The sequence below is a fragment of a genome, unplaced genomic scaffold (genome assembly GCF_019419815.1).
Source record: "Pyrus x bretschneideri cultivar Hongxiangsu unplaced genomic scaffold, Pyrus_bretschneideri_v1 Contig83, whole genome shotgun sequence".
Taxonomy (NCBI): domain Eukaryota; kingdom Viridiplantae; phylum Streptophyta; class Magnoliopsida; order Rosales; family Rosaceae; genus Pyrus; species Pyrus x bretschneideri.
In genome coordinates this window covers 657,896-681,023 of record NW_025999824.1, presented here as the reverse complement: position 1 = coordinate 681,023, position 23,128 = coordinate 657,896, and the positions used below count along the sequence as shown (strand labels likewise).

Below are 23,128 nucleotides of genomic sequence, written 5' to 3'. Positions count from 1 at the left end.
TACAGATATGACTACATATATATTAATAGAGTTATTCCTTACTTAGTTTCTTTAAAGCATGTCACTAGAATGGGAGAATTATCAAGCTTTAAAGATGCCTAAAATTAGTGGGAGCTATTTTGCTTTTCAATTAAAACTTCATGGATATGCATTAAGGATTGATGTGTTTTATTTCTAAATACTAGTCATTACAGCTAGCCAATTTTGAAGATTGTCTTTTCGACATAGGGGCTTATTTTAAGCATTAAGGAAGATCACGTTGTGATCGTAAAGAAGACCATGTATGTGTTAAGTGTGATACTTTATGTTCAAAGAGGACAACGTATCATATATATATATATATATGTTTGTCCACGACTTGTTGGTACTTTATGTGAATGTTGTTGCTTGTATGTGATTATAGAGGTACACATCCGCCGTATTGGATATCGTAGTCTATAGTCCTACGAGCTAATGATATTTGACACTAAGTTTGAATAGATATTGCTATCAAATAATCTTCCAAAGTTGTGCGTATCAAGAAATTTATTCTTGATCCAGAGAGCTTCTTGAATAGATGTCACGTCCAAGTGGAAGAATGTGAGACTTTTATTGGGCTTACATCTATTTAGGAGTCCTAATTGTGAAACAAATTAAGATGTAATTCTTAATTCCAACTGACAAAGGAAAAAGAAAAGAAAAGGCCATTGCGAAGTGAAATTCTCATTCCTACACGAGTTGGTAACGTTGGTAATATTTCTCATTCCTATACAACTACGGGTTGTGTGATGAGCTAGTTTTTTTTTTTTTTCCTTTTTTTTTTCTATTTTTTTCTTTTGTTTTTTTTTTTTTAATAAATCAAAACTCTACTATACGAGGGATATTTTATTGATAACGAAAAAAATTTATACCTAGTCAGGGGTTGACATAAACCTTACCCCTCATAATACCAAGAAAAGAGAAAAAGAACATGAATAAGAAGGGGGGACATAAACCTTACCCTCTAGAAACAAAAACAAAAACGATACAAGGAAAAGAGGGGGGGACATGAAACCTAACCCCTCTAAAGCCAAACCTAAAGGGTCTAAAACCTGCAAAACAGGTCAAACAACACCACCACAAGGTTAGGAAAAAACAAGAAATGAAGACATACCTGCATGGTGAGATGCACATTAGGTTGAGAAGTGGAAGCCAGGCACGCCTACATAATCTGAAAACAAAGCATCACGAGCCAACGGCATAGGGGAGTCATGCCACACCAAAGTTGGAGAACACAAGTCCGTGTTAGCAAATTTATCCACAACAACATTTCATTCACGATATATGTGAGAGGTGTAGAAGGTCATATTCCGAATGCGGTCCAGACAAATAGATCATTGTGTACGAAGAGGTCAAAGAGGATCAAAATCGGTTGATTGGATAGCAGAAGAGTCACCTTCCAACCAAAGGCAATGCTATCCCACCTGATATGCAAACTCGACACAATAATAGTTGCTAATAATTTTGCAAAAAATGAGTTGCAATGACCAATCCATTGGCAAAAACCACCAAGAAACTAAACATGGTAATCCCTAAAAACTCCTCCACATAAAATTATAAATTAAGTGTGATGAGAATATAAGAATCTAATTAGTAAGGTGATTGGTGAGTTACATTTTCGATTTGTATAACCATCAATGTTTGTATAATGATTTCATTGTTATGTGATTTTCAGTTAAAGACTAATTTTGTTTTCCTATCATGTTCACTTAGTGGTGTTATGCTAGAGTTGGAAGGCACTATAGGGGTAGAATTGCAATCTTCTTGACATGGAAAGGTAGTCTCCGTGCAACCACTCTAACCAAATACTTTACTAATGCTTTTCAACTATTACTATAATATTTGTGATATATTTTTTGACGTCTTTTAGATTTGTTTACCTTACCAATGCAACAATTAAGGTGTTACAAATTTGAGGACGAAATTTATTTGAAAGAGGGTACATTGTAATACCCCGTATTAAAAAAAAAAAATTATATATATATAAATGTGTGTGTGTGTGTGTCTAAGTAATTATTTTTATTTCAAATGTAATGACTTTATTGGATTTCTTTATATACGTTATGAGTACAAAAAAAACCTCGTATTTTTCTCATGTAAGTTAGTAGGAATTTTTCACTACAAGAATAAATTAAAGCTGGCTAGTACTTTTAGGGCCCGTTTGTTTGATAGGATTAAGGAGGACTGGACTGGACTGGACTATAGTCCCTTGTTTGGTCTGCTGCAGGATTTGGTTTAATGGGATTAGGTGGGATTCGCTCGGATTAAAGACCTCCTTACGAGGTCTTAAGCAGGATCCCCAAAATTGGGCGGACTCGTAAGCCCAGAGAAAATCGCGAGGGTGGCTTCCTGCTCGTCCTCCTTGCCGTCACTCATCGTCGTCTTCCCTCATCGTCATCTTGCCCTCGCTCATCGTCGTCTTCCTCACCCTCATCTCTGCGTCTTCCTCATCTGCATCTGCTCGCCCTCATCTGCTCCGAGTTGTCAGGTAAACTTCGAATCTTCGATTTATTTCGTCATTTGTTTTGCAGATCGTGATATTACTGAACTTTATTTGATTTTGTTGTTTTGGGTTTGAGAAATTTTGAATCCTAGACCTCTGCACTTGAACAAATTAGGGTTTTGATTTTTAGGTCAAATTGAGATTGATTAGAGCATCTGAACTTCACTAAAATTCACTGTCAATCTGCAACCTTGGTAGAAGTAGCCTGCTTAGCATGTTGGGTATGTTGATTATGATGTTGTTAGGATTCGGAAGTACATTGGCTTTTGTGGGTTTTATTTGGCTTAAGAAATGGTTATCGGCTTGGTAAATGGTTATCTGCAACCTTGGTAAATGGTTGTCGGGGCTTAAGAAATCATATGTGGGTTTTATTTGGATTAAATCCTATTTTAGGAGTTTGCTGCTGCAAAAGCAGATGTAAGTGAGATGAAACATGAAACTGGGTTTGGCAGTTGAGAATTGAGCTGAGAAAATGGGGTAGTGTTTCACTTCATCATCCTTTTGTGTTCAATCTGATGTTGTTAGGATTCGGAAGTACATTGGCTTTTGTGTTTTGGTAGTTATAATGCTTTGATTTGTTCGCTTTAATTTTGGATTTCCATATGAATGTTCATCTGTTGAATGCAAATTATGTTACTTTTGGTAAATGGTTATTGGCTTAAGAAATCAAACTGGCTTAAGGATCAACTTTGTTGTTATAAAATTGCCTTTGCTAGGTAACTCGTGTATACAACTTACAAGTACTCCTATATTAATTTGTTTAGTGAATATGATAAATTGTTGTATATTTACCAAAACCAGCAAAAAATGCCCAATTAGATTCAAAGAAATCCAGCCTTTTTTCAAGACGAACTTCAGAAAAATTCCATTTGTACCTAAAAGAGTTCAAAAGGAGCATTAGCACACACTTATCTAGGAAATTAGATTAAGCCAAAAAGGTATATGCACCACGTACTCGAAACAGTAATAGGCATACATCCAGGACAGAAGCAGAAAATTTACTGCCTTCCCCACATATGGTATATATCCAGTCACATATACCTGCAGAAGCCATCGATTCTGTCATCCAAAAAGTGGCACATAAGCCATGGAGCATATTGCAATTTGAATATAAACTCCTCTCTCTCTATCGTTCTCTAAGTCTAATAAGTATGAAAACTAAATCCTGTTCCTCCCTTTATGAATCCATACACCCAAATAAATAAAGAATAAAAGATATCTATACCTCTAGGAAGAAACAGGTCAAAAGAAGTACTGAATACACCTGCTCTCCTATACCAATCATGACCCTGCAGATTAAACAGATGCATACACAACTCATGAGATACATAAATATCTATTCAACAAGAAATGTCTGAAATAATAAATATATAAAACAATAACAATAATAAAAACCTTAAGCTCTATTTAAGAATAAGTTAATTACCCTTCTACGCCAGCAGGTCTTTCCAAACCAACATCATTTTGTCTGACAGGATCCAATGTGGTTGGCGTGGATCTCCCCATTGCAGAAAATCCATACTTAGCAATGTCATTGTACCTTTAGTTAAAATAAAATTGTAGATTTGGATAATCACATAGTAGAAATTGGAAAAAGAAAGACATCGGGAAGTGGAAATGTCAAGACATGCAGAACTTTAAACAAAATATCATATATTAAAAACTATTGTCACTCCAATCAGAACTTTAAACATTCTGCATTGCAAGAAATAGATGTATACCTTACCTGTGCTCAGTTCATACCTATGGTAATTAAAACAGAATCAAGTAAATAACGTAGCCGAAAACAATTAAGCAAAAGGGGATAATTTGGTAGTACCAGAGGTTGCTCAGGATAATGCTGAATATGTACAGTGGGTAGAACCAAGTTACCTGCAAAGCAAAAATAAATAAATGAAAATTATGTATTCCGTGAATTGAGAAAGGAATTGAATCCCTTCAGTAATTCAGGCATCTATAGTGATAAAGAAATATTTTGTAAGATAACAAACAAACCAAGATTACATACCAGTACAATAATCAGAAACAAGAGAATTAAACATCCAATATTACATGACACATACACTTTCTTTAGCCATATCACGAAGATTACAAAACTTAATGAGGCAAAACATTACACAAAAAATGCATATTCATCCATTTTGCCACTAAGAAATATTCAATAGAATGCCATCCATGCACAAAGTGAGGATCTTAAATTGGCTGCATACTTACATAAAAGAGTTGTACGAGTCCATGCCGCAAGACGGAATAAAATTTCAATGTACCAACAAATGAGCAGAGCTCTTGAGAACTATATTCTGGGCATCTATCAGGTAATATCCAGTGTAGAGTTGGGATGATGACTGAGTTAAGGATAATTATACTGCAAAGAGACAGAATAAGGAATTTGAATGTCAATACAGCATGCAGATTTAGAATGCACTTTGTCCAGCAAAACACTGAAAGCACTTTTATATGTAGCTTCTACGTTATGTGATGTCTATGTAGAGGTAATACTGGGAAATGGAAACTAAGATAACCAGATATAAGCATCTATAAGCATCTAAAAGCTATTATCGATTTTATATTACATATTCATCCATGATTCGTACAATATCAGTACTTGCACACATTCTTTCTTTCACATCGGAGTAAGTTAAGCTTTTGAGAACAGCATGTCATTGAAAACTCATGTTCAGGTAACGTTGCAAGGTGGTGTCCAAACCAGGTTGAACTAAAATTTGTGGTCAGGAGCTGTATCTTTGTCCATTTGTTTTCACCTATGAGGAAATGTATCTGATATTTTGAACATTTCTGAATCTATCAGTGGCTATGATTTATGCATTGTTGGAAGAGATGTTTCTCTTAGTCTAGTTATGCAACTTCCTTTACTGATATTTGGAAAATGTCTTGAGTTTGAATCTTCATCCCTAGTTTAAAACTGCTCGAATCTTCTGCTTCATATTATCTGACAGCTCTCATTCAGATTTGTTTGACATGTTTTGTTTGAACCTCTCATTCAGATTTTTCGTACATATTTTTTAAAACCCTCTTCTCTACACCCCGAGTTGTATTTTAAACTAAAACACTGCACGATTGATTAGTTCAAGTGCAACTTGTCATTTCCCTACCTATTTTTCCATGATTTCTGTTTTTCTAGGTATAAGTATACCTAGAAATTTTGTACTTGTTTCAGTTTGCTTTTGATATTTGCGGTAATGTTGTTTTATCAGCTGATATAGCATAGTTGGATTATATTATTTGGTTTGTTCTTTGTGCCAGATGGAAAGCATGCAGTAGCATAATGTCCTTAATATTTTTTTCCTTTTTTTTTTTGTTTGGATAGATATGGATCGAAGGAAGCTTTTATTGATCTTATTGTTAGAGAAGTCTCATTTAGAGACGATTTGCATTTGTACGATTCTTGTGTTGCTGATGCTAAAGGCAAAACAGAGACATGTTGAACGACGCACCTTGACTAACCGTTCACTTGTTAGACGAGAGATTAGTTTGTGTTATCTGAATGGTATAATCGGGAATACTGATGTTGAATGTGTCAACGAATTGAGAATGGATAGAAGGACTTTTGGCATATTATGTGACTTACTTCGTCAAGATGGGAGGGTAAAAACGGATGGTTTGGTCTCTGTAGAGGAGCAGGTGTGTATGACTTTACAAATACTAGCACATCATACTAAGATTCGTAGTGTTGGTGGTAGATTTTATAGGTCGGGAGAGACTATAAGTAGGTATTTCAATAGTGTATTGCAAGGAATTTTGCGATTACAAGGTATCCTACTAAAAGTCCCTCAACCTGTGCCTATTGATTCTACAGGTCCTAGGTGGCGATGTTTTAAGGTATGTTGATAATTATTTTCATTTTCCCTAAGCTTTAACTCTTCATTCCCTTTGTATAAATTAACAAAAGCTTAATTTTTTTTTTAGAATTGCTTGGGAGCATTAGATGGAACACACATTGATGTGCATGTACCTGAAATTGACAAACCAAGATACCGAACTAGAAAGGGTCGAGTCGCAACTAATGTATTAGGTGTGTGTTCAGGAGATATGCAGTTCATATATGTGTTTCCGGGGTGGGAGGGTTCCGCATCAGACTCTAGAGTGCTACATGATGCAATTACTAGGCCTAATGGTTTTAAGGTACCAACGGGTAAGATTATTAGTTAGTCTCAACTTTGTAAGTTAGGTCTAGTTTTGTTTGTGAACTACAAAATACTAATATAAGGTCTTTTTTTTTATTAGGTTATTATTACCTTGTAGATGGTGGTTATACAAATGGTGAAGGATTCCTTGCACCCTATAGAGGAATACCTTATCATTTATCTGAATGGGAAGGACGAACACCTTCTAATAAGGAAGAATATTTTAACATGAAGCATTCTAAGGCAAGGAATGTAATTGAACGTTGTTTTGGCTTGCTAAAAGGAAGGTGGGGGATACTAAGGAGTCCATCTTTCTATCCGATAAGGACACAAGGTCGAATAATTACCGCTTGTTGCCTACTACACAATCTTATTAGGCAAGAGATGTCTGTAGATCCAATGGAGAATGTGCCAATAATAGAAGATGGACAAAATACAGAAGAAGGTGAATATGTTGGTAGTGTTGAAACATCTGACCAGTGGACTGCAAAGAGGAATGCCATGGCTCAGGAAATGTATAATGAGTGGAGAGCAATTAGGAACCAGCAACCGAACTAGCTATATGTGTTAATGATAAGATTTTATTTTAGTTTTCCTTTTTATCATGCATATGTTGGATATTATTAAAATGATTGGATATTATGCAAATTGATTGGATATTATGCAAATTGATTGGATATTATGCAAATTGATTCTTTGTATTGTATTTTAGTACATTCAAATATTTTTTGTTTAGGTATGGATAACCACAATAATTTGAATGCTTCTCAAGAGCCAAAAGGAAGAAGGCGTAAATGGGAAGCATTTGAGGAAGAAGTATTACTATCCGTTCTTGAGGATTTTGTTGCTCGGAAGCAACGATGTGACACAGGTGCTTTCAAACAAGGTACTTTGATTGAAATAGCGAAAGCTGTCAATGTTTTATGTCCTAATTCAAATATAAAGGCAACTCCACATATTGAGTCAAAGTTGAAGAAATGGAAAAAAACATATAGTTTGGTCTTTGACATGATAAACACAAGTGGATTTGCATGGAATGATGTCAAAAAGTGCGTTGAAGTTGACAGTGATGACGCATGGCTTTCTTATGTGCAGGTTCATATCCTATTTTATTTATACATTAATTATATTCTTACTGCTATATTTGTTATGCATGCTAAATTTTAGTTTTGCTATGTTCATATAATTTTAGAAAAATAAAGAAGCTGATGGATGGAGAAGCAAACCTTTTCCACTGTACGATAGATTTGCATATATATTTGGAAAAGATCGGGCTACGGGTAATGTAGCCGAAACCCCTGCTGAAATGATGGAGGAACAAAGTCATGATCAGGTTGGTGCAAGTGATATTGGAGGTGAAAATGTTGTATCTTCAATGAACCAACAAAGCCAACAAAGCACCCCGTCTGAAAATAGCCAAAGAAAGAGGAAAAGAGCTATGGGAAATTCAAGTGATGGAACCGAGGCAATTATTAGTGGACTGAAAGAATTTTATGTTGAAAGTGGGAAGAGGATGCAAATGGTAACTGAAGCTTTAGTTCAAGGTACTGCAAATCATACTGACATAGCTAACGAACTTGAAGCAATGGGTCTTTCTCCTATGGATCAAATTGATGCATTGACTCTTATTTTGGAAAAACCACAAAATGTGGGAGTGTTCAGGGCAATCAATTCGGGACTCAAGAAAGTGTTCGTCCAAAGGCTTTTAAGCGACAAAGCAAGCGGATGAGTATATTATGTGGTGCCCTTAGACATGGATGTATTTTATTAATCGTACAATCTTAGGTTATGGCTTCTAACTTAGCTTTGCACTATGACGTATTTTGGCTAATGTTAACTAGGATTTTGTAAAGTATGGAGATCTACTTTGGAATGCTATACTATAGTTAACTGGCATTTTGTAAAATATCCTGGATGAAAATGTAGTGAATGATGTATTTGTCGGACTAAGAAATCCTTGGATCAAGTTATGTTGATATAAGTATTTGATGGCTAATGACGTTTAATGTGTGATAAGAAGACAAATTAAATCAACTTTTAAGGGCAAGTTGTGGATTGATTACAATAACAATTCAAGAGATTAAACTCAGGGCAATGTGCCCAAATATTTGTAGTAATTTGTAAGATTGTTACTCCCATTTCAATTTCAATGCTGCTACACCTATGCCAACCCCAATTCCAATTCCAAACCCTCCAATTTTTAGGGCGTTGGACACATGTATTGGAGCTATTAAAATAGAACAATAATGTAACCTAGTCTAAGCAAACACAAATATGGTGAATAATCCTGTTTTCATTATCCTGCTTCTTAGTCCGACACTGCACCAAACGCTTCACTAAGTTAGTCCAGCTTAGTCTAGTCTAAGCCAGTCCAACTTAGTCCCTGCAGCTAGTCCAGTCCGAGACAGTCCGGTGCAACAAACGCACTTAAGGTTTTGCGGACATATAATGACGTTGCGAGTATGTAAGATTGAGTCAATGTGGTAAACACCTGTTTCTTTTTATCTGAAAAATCTTATATGATAAAATAGATTGCATTTCAGACTTTCCATTGGCTCAAGACAGAAAAAATATTAAGATTCTGGATTGATTATGGTTCTTCAAATTCAGTTCGGCGTCACTAATATTTCCTAACAGTTATAATTATAAGGTTTATATTAAGTGAAGGATCAATGTAACAGTTTTTGGAATAACCTGAAATTTAAGTATGAAGAACTTTAATATGTCTCATATTAACCCGTGAAGTTTCGTTGTGATGCACTATGTGGATTGTTTATTTCATTTTTTAAAAATGATATATCTAGGCAAGAGTCAAGTTTAACGGGATTGGTTATATGGGCAACTAAGGATTGTAACGCAGTCAAAGGGAAAAAGAGCGTCCCGCACCAATAAAATTACATAGTTAGCTATCCTTTATCAGGAGGTTCAAAATTACATCTGGAGGTTCCTCAAACCAAATTCATTTGTGATCGAAGGTAAGACCCCATTGCGCCAATCTGTGAGCAACCTTGTTTGCCTCTCTAGGAGCATGTCTTACTCTGACCTGTGGAATAGACCTTAAGGAAAATCTTGCCTCATTAACTATACATTGCCCCACAATGAAGTATTATCCTCGGCCTGCAAGTTTAAAGCAGCAAGGACCAAAGCAGCATCACCCCTAGCTGCTCCTTTTGCATATCTTTCACCAGCGCGATGGCTGCACGTGCTGCCTCCAATTCTGCCAACCATGGTGAAGCTATATCGTCTAGATGCATCGCTAATGCAGCCAAAAATCTTCCCTCGTCACTCCTAAATACTACTCCAATTCCTCCCTTGTTATCCTTATCCTTCCATGTCCCATCAAAATTACATTTGATCCAACCCACCTCCCGTTTCTTCCATTTTTCTACAACCCCCATTTGTGTGCTGCTTTTGATTTGTTGCCCATGCCATTTTTTATATTCTGCCAACCAAGCTTGAGCATTATAATTGATATCCAGTGGGTGCCTTGTCGAGCCTTGCCACACTAACGCGTTCCTTTCCTTCTAGATATGCCATATCGTCATTAGTATGAGATCGAAATTGTCTCATGCCAAAGATCGTGCCAAACTTGCAATCCAATCCACCCATGCAATATTTCTGGCTTCGTGAACTCGAAAGCCCAACGGACTAGAGAACCAAATGCTTGCCGCCATTGTACAATGCCCGCAACACATGCTCAATCGTTTCTCCTCTACCACTGCACAAACTACAAGAGGCGTCTTGAAGGATTTTTCTCCCGATCAGGTTGTCTTTCGTGGGCATTGCATTCATACAGCTCCTCCATACACAGATTTTTATTTTTCCTGTCACACACGCTCTCCACAGTGCCTTCCACAAAAATTTAATCTCATTTTCCATCGACGATCCGCTCGCAACCCGTGCACTCTCCTCTCCACACGAACGTGCCAAATGATATGCACTCTTGGTGGAGAACTTACCATTCTTTTCCGCATGCCAAATGAGCACATCCAGTGGTTTAAGAGAACTAAGTGGGATGCTACAAATTAAGTGGACTTCCTCTCCCAAAAGATATCACATAAAAGAGCCATGTCTCAAGAAATACCTCTTTCGTCAAAAAGCAGGTTGTTTACCGTAAAAGAGTTTATCAAGGTGGTTGTTCAAGCCATCCCTGCATACCCTATGAACATTTTTAGATTTCCAGATACTCTTTGCCAGGAGATTGACTTTGCGGTGGCACGGTTCTGGTGGGGTCAAAAGGAGGGGGAGCAGAAGATCCGTTGGGTGAAATGGGAGACATTGGGAGTGGGTAAAAGTGATGGCGGCATGGGTTTCAAGTCCCTTGGTTAGTTTAACTTGGCTCTCCTTCACAAGCAATGTTGGAGACACAGCAATGAGCCCAACTCACTCTGGGCTCAAGTTCTCAAGGGAAGATATTTTCCTAATTGCTCGTTCTTGGAAGCAAAACGTGGGAGTCGGGCATCTTGGGCTTGGGTTAGTCTCTTGGCAGGAAGAGAGATCATTATCGCTGGATCTCATTGGCAGATTATGAGTGGGGACCAAACGATATTGTGGGTGGATCGATGGATCCCGCCACTTACCCCAGGCCACCCAACCCCCCTGTTGGGCGCAAATACTGATTGTAATCAACTGGTCTCCACCGTCATTTGCCAAACTCTCGCTGCTGGTAGATCAACTCCATTAGGGGTGGTATCTCGAAAGGTGACCGAGCGGCGATTCTGGATACTCCTATCGGGGATGGTGCTAGGAGGGATAGGCTTATCTGCGCAGCGGATTGGCGAGGGCGGTATGCGGCCTCTGGCGGGTTTTGAGTACGGTAACTACCACAAAGCTCGAATCCCATCTTCATCTGTGCGGGTTCTGAACAAAGACGGGCTACCTTGCCCTCCTAGTTAGCGTTTTGTAGATCGTAAGGGATTGGCGTGAATGTGTTTCGTGCCTTTGTACCTTCCTTACTTCCAGTTATTTTACTATGTTTCTACCTTGCCCCCCACACATTCCCACCCCCCCCCCCCCCCCCCCCCCCCCCCACGGCACCACACCTTTATACTATTGCCATCCCCCACACGCCATATCGCCCCCTTTCGGGTATAACCTTCCGAGCCTCCACAATGCTCCTCCAGCAAAAAGATCCATTTGTTTTCATAGGGGCACTCATGACATCCGTCTTCAGGTAGTACTTGGCTTTGAATAACTAAGCCACTAGTGAATCCGGCTGTTGAAGTAGTCTCCATCCTTGCTTTGCCAATAAAGCCAAATTAAAAGCATACAAATCTTTGAACCCCAAACCTCCCTCACTTTCCGTTTTACATAATTTTTGCCAACTAATCCAATGAATCTTTCGCCTCCCTTGGTTTCGGCCCCACCAAAATTGGACAACCGTTTGGTTCAACTCATTACAAAATGTTTTAGGCAAAAGAAAAGTATGCATAGTGTACAGTGGTATTGCTTGTGCCACTGTCTTAACAACAACTCCTTGCCCGCACTGCTCAACAAGTTGCCCCGCAATCCATTCCATTTTTTCCATAGGCGATCCTTTATGTAAGCGAATGTAGCCTTCTTTGCTTTCCCCACGAAAACCGATAAACCCAAATAGCAGTCATGGTATGCAACTCGAGACACGCTTAGAAAATCGGCAAGTACTTTCCCATCAATCTCCATGAGATTTCCACTGAACGCTACGCAACTCTTTTCATAGTTGATTGCTTGGCCCGAATTCATAAATCTTGTGCAACGCCTTGACCCTTTGACATTCTTGGAGCTAACTTTGAGCGAAAATAAAACTATCATCTGCGAACAAAAAATGGTTGACACTTGTCTGTAGTTTGAATCTATGCAATTTGGGAGTACATATATGTAACTTTGGAACAAGAGTAGGTTGATTAAGAAAAGGACTTACGGTTTGATTAGAAAGTACTTATTCGTTGAATTAGAAGGCAACTTGACTTGAAGATTGAAATGTTGAATCCAATAGGGGAGAAGAATATTATTGCAAAACTTAGGCAAAAACTTACAGTTTGAATTATCTAAGATAACCCTGAAGGTAGTGGATTGTTATTTTATTGGTTACGCAAAACAATTAAGGTTTTATGTTTTTTCGGATCATAAACATACCATAAGTAGGAACTAATTACATAGAATGTGAGGACAATAGTGTGTGAATAAAGAATTTGTTTTGAAGAAGGAGAGGAGTTAAACACACCAATGTTGTAAACCTACAGAAAATAGACCAAAAGATGCTGTAGACGATATCGAATAAGAAGAAGATCAAGATGGAATCTCTATCGAAGGCCCTACAACAGAACAAGAGCCAAAGAGGTCTGAAGGTAATAAAGTCATCTACATGATTCAATTTTGTGTACTAATAAAGAGGTTATTTCTAATTCACATTTTGGAGGAGGGTTGAAGCTATATAAACTAAATTAGAGTTCATGAAAAACAATAAAGCGTGGGACTTAATGGAACCAAAACAAGGTATTGGGTCAATAGGACGTAAGTGAGTATTTAAGTGTAAGAAGGATTGAAGGAGCCAAAAACCTTGAGATATGTATATGTATATTAAGGAGGTTGAGTTTCGATGACAAAATTCTCTTTACAGGGAAAGAATATATGTACTTTTCGGTTCTTGCTTAATGTATGAATTGTTTTGGTTGATTGTCTTGACAGTTGATTCTCTTTTAGAGCAAACTGGGATTGTAAACCAAGAAATTTGGAGGTTTTAAAGAAGTAGGGCTTAGTAATGCTTAAGGGATTATAGTAAGAGAAAAGGTGAGAAAGCTCATTACTGTTAGCAAATTATGACTAAAGTAGTCGTGCTATTAGAAGTTGGACAAAAGAAATTTTAGAGCCTTGAGGTATTCAAGAGATTTGAAAGAGTAGAGATTAAGCATAGGCCATATGCAAAAGAAAATGTTGTGCTATCTCAAGGGTCAATCTAAAAACACATACTAGTTTTCAAGAGGAAAGAAAAGTTGGAAATAAATGGTTTATTCAGATTCCAATTTTGGTAGATTATATATTTCTAAAGTCAATTTCTAGTTTTGTGTTTGTATTAGAAATGGAGGTGCAAAATTATAGACAAATGTTATGCAATCAACAGTTATTTTTCTTTACTATGTATATATACTTAATTCGTGGATGTTGTGGGGCTCTAACGCATGCAGGGTGGTTAAAGTTTTCTCCATACCTGATGCCCTCAATATTTGCTAGAAAGAGGAAGAGTGAGGAAATGATATACAAGTGTTGATTATATTTACACTACAGATATGACTACATATATATTAATAGAGTTATTCCTTACTTAGTTTCTTTAAAGCATGTCACTAGAATGGGAGAATTATCAAGCTTTAAAGATGCCTAAAATTAGTGGGAGCTATTTTGCTTTTCAATTAAAACTTCATGGATATGCATTAAGGATTGATGTGTTTTATTTCTAAATACTAGTCATTACAGCTAGCCAATTTTGAAGATTGTCTTTTCGACATAGGGGCTTATTTTAAGCATTAAGGAAGATCACGTTGTGATCGTAAAGAAGACCATGTATGTGTTAAGTGTGATACTTTATGTTCAAAGAGGACAACGTATCATATATATATATATATATGTTTGTCCACGACTTGTTGGTACTTTATGTGAATGTTGTTGCTTGTATGTGATTATAGAGGTACACATCCGCCGTATTGGATATCGTAGTCTATAGTCCTACGAGCTAATGATATTTGACACTAAGTTTGAATAGATATTGCTATCAAATAATCTTCCAAAGTTGTGCGTATCAAGAAATTTATTCTTGATCCAGAGAGCTTCTTGAATAGATGTCACGTCCAAGTGGAAGAATGTGAGACTTTTATTGGGCTTACATCTATTTAGGAGTCCTAATTGTGAAACAAATTAAGATGTAATTCTTAATTCCAACTGACAAAGGAAAAAGAAAAGAAAAGGCCATTGCGAAGTGAAATTCTCATTCCTACACGAGTTGGTAACGTTGGTAATATTTCTCATTCCTATACAACTACGGGTTGTGTGATGAGCTAGTTTTTTTTTTTTTTTCCTTTTTTTTTTCTATTTTTTTCTTTTGTTTTTTTTTTTTAATAAATCAAAACTCTACTATACGAGGGATATTTTATTGATAACGAAAAAAATTTATACCTAGTCAGGGGTTGACATAAACCTTACCCCTCATAATACCAAGAAAAGAGAAAAAGAACATGAATAAGAAGGGGGGACATAAACCTTACCCTCTAGAAACAAAAACAAAAACGATACAAGGAAAAGAGGGGGGGACATGAAACCTAACCCCTCTAAAGCCAAACCTAAAGGGTCTAAAACCTGCAAAACAGGTCAAACAACACCACCACAAGGTTAGGAAAAAACAAGAAATGAAGACATACCTGCATGGTGAGATGCACATTAGGTTGAGAAGTGGAAGCCAGGCACGCCTACATAATCTGAAAACAAAGCATCACGAGCCAACGGCATAGGGGAGTCATGCCACACCAAAGTTGGAGAACACAAGTCCGTGTTAGCAAATTTATCCACAACAACATTTCATTCACGATATATGTGAGAGGTGTAGAAGGTCATATTCCGAATGCGGTCCAGACAAATAGATCATTGTGTACGAAGAGGTCAAAGAGGATCAAAATCGGTTGATTGGATAGCAGAAGAGTCACCTTCCAACCAAAGGCAATGCTATCCCACCTGATATGCAAACTCGACACAATAATAGTTGCTAATAATTTTGCAAAAAATGAGTTGCAATGACCAATCCATTGGCAAAAACCACCAAGAAACTAAACATGGTAATCCCTAAAAACTCCTCCACATAAAATTATAAATTAAGTGTGATGAGAATATAAGAATCTAATTAGTAAGGTGATTGGTGAGTTACATTTTCGATTTGTATAACCATCAATGTTTGTATAATGATTTCATTGTTATGTGATTTTCAGTTAAAGACTAATTTTGTTTTCCTATCATGTTCACTTAGTGGTGTTATGCTAGAGTTGGAAGGCACTATAGGGGTAGAATTGCAATCTTCTTGACATGGAAAGGTAGTCTCCGTGCAACCACTCTAACCAAATACTTTACTAATGCTTTTCAACTATTACTATAATATTTGTGATATATTTTTTGACGTCTTTTAGATTTGTTTACCTTACCAATGCAACAATTAAGGTGTTACAAATTTGAGGACGAAATTTATTTGAAAGAGGGTACATTGTAATACCCCGTATTAAAAAAAAAAAATTATATATATATAAATGTGTGTGTGTGTGTGTCTAAGTAATTATTTTTATTTCAAATGTAATGACTTTATTGGATTTCTTTATATACGTTATGAGTACAAAAAAAACCTCGTATTTTTCTCATGTAAGTTAGTAGGAATTTTTCACTACAAGAATAAATTAAAGCTGGCTAGTACGCGTGACGAGTTTTGCCCGACTATTCTTTTCTGACGAACCTCTGTTGGGTAAAGTTTCCAGCAATAAGTGCTCCTTTTATCCAACAAAGATTTTCCCTCTGGCAAAGTGTTTTGTGTGTGTGTGTGTGTGGTGTGTACTGGAGATATGCATGCAGCTGCTTGAATTTGGTTGATTGTTGTTATCATTCATTATTGTGTTTACACCTCTTGAGAAAAATAATTTCTGCAGGATTTTTGCCAAAACGATGTGTGAATTTGCATCACATGTCAAGAGACATGCTAGTTTGATCAAAATAGGGATTAGTAGTGGGGCTCACTTCACATCGAACATCACCGATCGAAACCGTTTATTTTTCAAGTTGCATTTTATAGATTGTCCTTGAAAAATATTAGCCAAATCGAAGATGTTCGAGACATCTAATTGAGTTCAAAGAAATTGACGAACACTATGTTCCAAGAAACATTTAAATTTTATTATGACAATAAAATTAGTAAATGGTTTCGGATTGAATTGATTTTTTTTCAAGGATGATCTATAAATGAAGACTTACAAAATAGACGTACGGATTGTTGAAGTTCGTTGTATAATTGACCCTATAACCAATGGCGGATTCAAGATTCGAACATCGGGTGGTCCTAATCAAGCTACGCTAGGTCTAAGTCGGGCGGCGGGGTGGGGCTTAGTGCCTAAGCGCCTTGACAAGGCCTAGGCAGGGGCATAGCCATGTATTCGGCGGATTTAAGTAAATTATTATATGTCACATATAAATAAAATGCCTATTTACACTTAAAAACTGTACTTGTATTGAGAATTTGGGTTTATCATTTTGATTAGGTTTATTATTTAACATGTAACATACAAAATATCAAAAAAAAAATTCTTTAGTATTTTTGTGAATTTGATGGTACGAGATGAATGTTAAAGTGATTACGAGTTCATAATACTTGATGAAATAGTTTTCAAAGTTGAATGTTAGCTTTGGGCCAGAAGTTATGAGTTTCCGTTGTGGGCGAGAGCCCAGAGACTTCAGCCGGTTCGTTCTTAACAGAAAGGACGACGTCGTATCGCCCTCCTCTTGTACTCTGTTCTGTTGGTCTTTCCCTCCATTTCCCACTTTCTACTTTACGAAGCAAGGAGCAACGCTGCTGAGAGAGAGAGAGAGAGAGAGAGAGAGAGAGAGAGAGAGCTCAGGAGTCGGAAGTGAGGATTCGTAGTCGCACCTCTAGAATTTCGTCCCGAACCGAAAACGATCAACATCTGTAAGCTTCTTAGTCCTTATCTCAGATTCATTAATTCCTGATACAGTTTGTTTATAGTTTGATTTTTTCTTGGAATTGAATTTTCTTGATGAGAATATTTTCAAGAATCGAATTGCTTGATTGATTAGGAGAATCTGAGTAGGTAGTATAATGTACTTCCCTTGTGTTTGATATGATGAAGCATTTCTTGAACCGGAGGAAATTGTTGCGTTTTTTTTTTTTTTTCGATTGCAGCGTTGCAATTTTTATTTGGGGCAATTCTTCTTTAATTTAGGGTTGAAAATTTATGCCTGCACTATAGCCTCCCAGTTGATAACATAAAATCTTGTATAAGTAAGATTAAAGAAAACTTAGAAAACGACCAAGAATGGGGTTTGAGGACCACTCATTTATGGAATATATGTGTATACTGTATTTGTAGACTAAGAATTTGCTCCTGCACTTTCCTAAAACCGCATACATTTTGGGGATTAATTATAAAATTCCTCTTATGGTAGTTAATGATTAGAAGGGCAAGGAGTTGATAATGTGACTGTATTTATCTTGAGAGCATGCTCGAAAGGAGCGGGATGTCGAGGGAGTAGAAAGTACTCGGCTCAGACTTGTCCATTTTCATGGTTCATGCATATGTTTATAAAATGGAAGCCTATTGGAAGGCTGGAGAACCTAGGAGATCCATATAAAATGAAAGCCTATTAGAAGCTTTTTACGGGCATATCAGATCATACATAAGATTTTTTTTTTACTCTTGCAGGTTTTGGTTCAATATGGAGGTGCATATTCAGCCCATAACATGCCCCATCACAAATATCGTCATTTGGGAGCCTAAGATTGAAGAAAATGCTAAAAAGTTCTCAAGGTATCTCTCAGATTATGAAGAGTTGCAGATTCTTGGCGAAGGGTCCTATGGGGTTGTAGCGCGCTGCAGGAACTTATTAGACAACAAAGTCTATGCGGCAAAGAAAATTACTCTAGGGGTTCATTCTTTGGACTTTGAGACCATCCAACGGTAAGAAAATAAGAATTTGGAATTTACCGTGAAATTATATTTGTATTTTTAGGCTATTGTATTCTTCTCGTTTAACTAAAAAGGCATTCTATGTACGTATGCAGCGAGGTTGACATTGTATCGGGATTAAAACACCAAAATGTGGTGCAATACTACACCTCTTGGACTGATCTGACTTTTGCTGGTGAGAAAAGTCAACTTGAGCTGGAAGAAGGCCGAAATATGGATGATGATGGAAGTAACAGTTCCCTTGAAGAAGGACCTGGGAATACGAACAAAGACAAAGAGAAGCAGCAACTTCCATGCTTGTACATTGTACAAGAATGTTGTGAAAGGTACCAGATTGAGACTACCTAAACATATGTGTTCTGTATTTTTTTTCTTATGTTAACTTTGTTTGGTTAATCCTCTTTTGCAGAACTTTGAGTGAAGAGCTATTGAAGAGGGGGGTTAACATGACATGGGATGAGGCATCGACTGTTTTCACAGACATAACAAGAGGGTTGCTGTACATCCATGGAAACAATATAGTGCATGGAGATCTGAATCCGTTAAATATACTGGTAAAGGACAACAATTGGAAGATAGGAGATTTTGGGATTGGTAAGTGTTTCGAATTTGTTTATTAGTAAAAGTAAAAGATTGTGTAAACTTTTGGAAAATAATGTAACGCACGTGTTTATGCAGCACGAAAGCTGGTGGGTAATTGTTTCGGGGATGAGGAGATAGAAGAAGCATTGAAAGGTCGGACGTATGATGCCCCCGAAGATAAAGTGGATTTCAAGAGGGACATTTTCAGTCTCGGTATGATTCTCGTGGAGCTGATTGCACAACCAAGGACCCTGCAAAGAGGCCTTCGGCGGTAGAGGTTTTGGGTCATATCACTGTTTAGGACGCACATGGACATAACTGTTTTGTAGTTGTATAGTGCTACTCCACACATTCACTCACTCGTCCACAGCATGCTGAAGTAGATATTCAATGTCGTGATATCAAGGAGTTTCTTGTTATTCAAATGTTTCATGTTTTGGTTATATACTTGATTGGTTGGTTGAAATTGATCACAATATATAGAATGAAATTGATTGGTTGCATGTATGGTGAAGGGCAGTACACATATATATAATCTTGTAGAGTGTTTTGACGTCCATGATTAAATGTGTTTTTAGTATTCTATCGTTTGGGATACTCGTCGTATGAAATTAGCAATCTAAAATTAAGCTATTAATTACATGTTTTAAACTCGCAAGTACACATGATCAAACACATAGTATAGAAACCAAGTATGAGGTCATTCCAACGAGGATTGCACTAATATGTTTGCACTAATATGTTATCTACCCAACAATTTAAATTAATTCTTTCACAAAAGCTATCAAATATGCACAAAAATGATTTAACAAACTCGTTTGAGATGACTTGAATCTAAAAGTATAAAAACACAATTTTTACAGAACTAGGCAAAGAAAAGTTGGCAACAAGGGTTTTGAAAATAAAGTCTGAAGGGTTTTAGGTTTCAATCACTTATCTTTTTCACCTAAGCAATCGACACATACAATGACACAAAACAAATTTAGATGCTTAACGTTTATCAACCTAAAGGCATGATTGATTTCCCTAAACAACAAAGTAGGCATTGGTGTCTACACTAGCTCTTTTCATTCTCGAACTATATAGCATGGTATCTACTAAGTTGCACTCTGAGAAAGTATAATACAACGGAAATCGACAAACACACGAATCGTAGAACATGGTACCTATTCCGGTTATTTATGATATTTAATTTTAGGAAACGTAACTAGTTCTCTTGTTACTTGGCATAGGTACAAGACTCGATCATCCAAATTTGCTTATGTAACGAACTCAAATTACAAAGCTATCCTATGGTAACGAACTCAAATTTTCAGTGTATAGAACATGTGTGCTGGGTGGGCCTAAGATCCGATCACCACCTTTGAGAGAGAATATTTTATTTTAGTTTCCACTTAATTTCAAACAAATGTTAGTCATTCACACAATCTAACGGCTTTGAGAGTTCCGCATAAACTTCCATAGCCATCCTTATTTCTCACCCCCAAACTTAAATCACACATTGTCCTCAAGATGTGGAAATAATAGATCCAAATTATTATAAGCTATATAGTCGATAAAAAAAATAAAGAGATTATCATATCAGTCATCTATGCATAACTCGTGGCAGCAAACGCTGTCTAGGTTGATACGGACTCAGGTCTTTGCACTGGCGGTGATAATTGAGTCTAGAGAAGGAAGCTACGAACCTGTTGTTGTGGCTTGGGTAATTCCATCTCCTCCATCCCTGCACATAACTGCATCTCGCTAGGATAAAAAAAGGGTCTTCTGTCTTTATGTACAAAGTAAGAGTCCACATGCCCAATCCAGGAGTCTTTTTCTGTATCACACTGGCATGCTCTTTCCGCACTCAAAATCTTTGCTCCCTTGGAAACTTCTTGTGCTGCTGGAAATGGAGAGCCAACACTCTTCTGAGCATGATCCAGACCATAGAAAGGCATCAAGCAAGCACGGAGCGTGAAGCAAGGAAAGTGATAACCCGGTACAGCTATGTTCAACCCTGTCTCAAGAAGGAGTTTCAGCTTTCTTCTACTTTCTAAGTCATAGCGAAAGATCAGCTTTCGAGTGCCAAAGAACAGCACATGAGAATTTGGACTTATTGCAAACGGTACCAGAGTATCAAGGTGTTCATTGTACTTGACATCCGAAGGGGAACGCACTTTCATGCTTAACGTCATGCCACACACACTATATCTGAGAGTCCATCTATCACCAGATTCACATCCTGGTCGATCATCATAAGACCAAAAATAAAAATTATCTGAAGCATCACGGTTTACATAACAGACAAGGTCCATTGACACCCCAACAAGACATCCCACCATTGTTTTGTCATCATCGTCATGGTCCTCCTCCTCAAGGACAGGATGAGGAGGGAGTTGAAGGGCACGAGCTTCAACAGTATTGAGATCAATACACAAAATTTTCCCTGAGGTAGCTAAGCTGTATAACACCCCACGCAAGTAGAAAAATTTCCTGCAAAGTTTGAACCTTTTGAAGCCCTCAACAAAAGTGGGGTCAAGTCGCAACCCATGTCGAACCCACTGTCTAGAATGCGACGAGAAAATGTCCATTGGGGTGGTTGTGGTTATGGAGGTTGGTTGTTGCTGGGAATGGAAATAACTAATTCGAACAACTCTGTAGTGATCTGACTCGACAGGGTCATAAGCCAAGGCAGCACAGAAATCGGCCTCCTCGGCTTCGACTACAGGAAGAGGGATGGAGGCGTGTTGCTTAGTGATGGGGTTGCTCACACAAAACTGGTAAGTTGTTGGGTTGAACAACAGAAGTAACCCATTACAAGAGTCCCTGAGATTGTCAGAGAAGTCACGTCTCTGCCACCGACACAGTTCACCGCCCCAATCCAGAAGCGGTGGCGACGGTTCGGGGGACTTGAAGAAGGGATAAGCATATAAATAGACCAAGGAGAGTAACTGATACATACCGTCGCAAGGGTGGATCGTACGGTAGAAAAGACCCACGGTAGGAGACCGCGGCCAAAACATCCGCAGCCACACACGGGAGATTATTCGGTGCCATTGCCAGGACTTGGACACCATCTTGCACTTTACCAAATCCCTTTGTGATAATCTACACAGAACATTAAACAACGAATCCTCGCACCAACATAATAATAATGATAATAAATTGCTCCTCCTCATAACTCCTGAATCTGAAACTGTATTTGAATCTGAATCGTTAAGATTAACACTCAGATTCAGGTCAACGGCAGCCTCTGCCGGAGCCGGAGAGGAAACCATTGACGACGACGACTACCCCGCCGCCACCGCCACCAGCTTTGACAGCAAAACCCAACCCTACCCTACCCTAGAATGAATGAATTCTGAAACTAAGCAATTAAAAGAACAGAAACGTCGTCACTGTATTTCTTTCACGAGTAACGTATTTGTAATGTTTTGTGAGAAGCTGTAAAGGGAAGTAGATCGTCGATCGATCTAGTCTCTAGATATAGCTCTAAACTCTTTTTCAGTTTGCAGAGCCTCCGGATGAGTTTGTTAGCCGTTCGGTTCGGTCCTGTTTCTCCCTGCGTCGTTCACCAAATATAGGGTAACCTGCATGCTTTTATTTTTAGTTTTCAAGTTGAACAATTAAGTAAACAAAAAAAATTAAATTAAATAGGAGTATGTGATTGTGATAAGTTGAAAGAGTGTGTTTCTCTTTAATTTTAGTCTTTAGATTAAATAAATAAAAATAACGTTACAAATTAAATAAGTGTATATAATTTGTTAAAAGATTTTATGTTTATCATCTTTTTATTTATCCCTTCTCTCTATTCGTCTTTGGATTTACACGAGGAGTTTACTTTCCTTGTTTTGGTATGACTACATTGACTAGGAATAGGAAACTCACGATTCTCTTCGACTCTTTTCCCCTTTGGGTTTGGGGAAATTAATAATTGTCCGTCGTAACATTCGTGTGAGTGATTAGACAAGAAATCCAAATTTAAATCGTTTATTTCATAGACAAAAAAAAAACAAAAAAAAAATTGTTTATTTCATAAAGAGTATCACATTCAAAGAAGAAGAAAAAGTAAAAAAAAAAAAAACAAAAAAAAAAAATCAAAATTTGGTTAATCAAAACAGATGTACAGTGGGGCAGACCTAATGAATATTAGATGCATAATGGACTCAGTGTATAAAATACGTGTGCTAGATGGG

At 37.3% G+C, this 23,128-nt stretch overlaps 5 protein-coding genes across 5 annotated transcripts; 3 read left to right on the top strand and 2 right to left on the bottom strand.

Annotated features, from left to right (window-relative positions):
• Positions 1-3,266: 3,266 nt before the first annotated feature.
• LOC125473350 (protein EI24 homolog) lies at positions 3,267-5,106 on the bottom strand. Its single transcript, XM_048576031.1, has 7 exons — positions 5,095-5,106; positions 4,736-4,945; positions 4,341-4,393; positions 3,948-4,061; positions 3,747-3,810; positions 3,477-3,562; positions 3,267-3,396 (listed from the first exon to the last, which is right to left on the bottom strand). The coding sequence occupies exons 1-7, from the start codon at positions 5,104-5,106 to the stop codon at positions 3,282-3,284; spliced, it is 654 nt and encodes a 217-aa protein (XP_048431988.1). The 3' UTR covers positions 3,267-3,281.
• Positions 5,107-6,444: 1,338 nt separating this feature from the next.
• Positions 6,445-8,478, top strand: LOC103934505. Its single transcript, XM_048576089.1, has 3 exons — positions 6,445-6,674; positions 6,767-7,761; positions 7,859-8,478. The coding sequence occupies exons 2-3, from the start codon at positions 7,348-7,350 to the stop codon at positions 8,393-8,395; spliced, it is 951 nt and encodes a 316-aa protein (XP_048432046.1). The 5' UTR covers positions 6,445-6,674; positions 6,767-7,347; the 3' UTR covers positions 8,396-8,478.
• LOC125473349 (protein ALP1-like) lies at positions 6,572-7,224 on the top strand. Its single transcript, XM_048576030.1, has 2 exons — positions 6,572-6,674; positions 6,767-7,224. The coding sequence occupies exons 1-2, from the start codon at positions 6,572-6,574 to the stop codon at positions 7,222-7,224; spliced, it is 561 nt and encodes a 186-aa protein (XP_048431987.1).
• An 8,750-nt stretch (positions 8,479-17,228) lies between the features above and the next one.
• On the top strand, positions 17,229-19,453 carry LOC103927149 (probable serine/threonine-protein kinase ifkC). Its single transcript, XM_048575984.1, has 5 exons — positions 17,229-17,350; positions 18,105-18,359; positions 18,464-18,694; positions 18,778-18,962; positions 19,047-19,453. Exons 2-5 carry the CDS (start codon positions 18,118-18,120, stop codon positions 19,223-19,225), a joined length of 837 nt encoding a protein of 278 aa, XP_048431941.1. The 5' UTR covers positions 17,229-17,350; positions 18,105-18,117; the 3' UTR covers positions 19,226-19,453.
• A 941-nt stretch (positions 19,454-20,394) lies between these two features.
• On the bottom strand, positions 20,395-22,483 carry LOC125473336. The gene has a single exon (XM_048576011.1). It carries the CDS (start codon positions 22,208-22,210, stop codon positions 20,618-20,620), a length of 1,593 nt encoding a protein of 530 aa, XP_048431968.1. The 5' UTR covers positions 22,211-22,483; the 3' UTR covers positions 20,395-20,617.
• Positions 22,484-23,128: the final 645 nt, after the last annotated feature.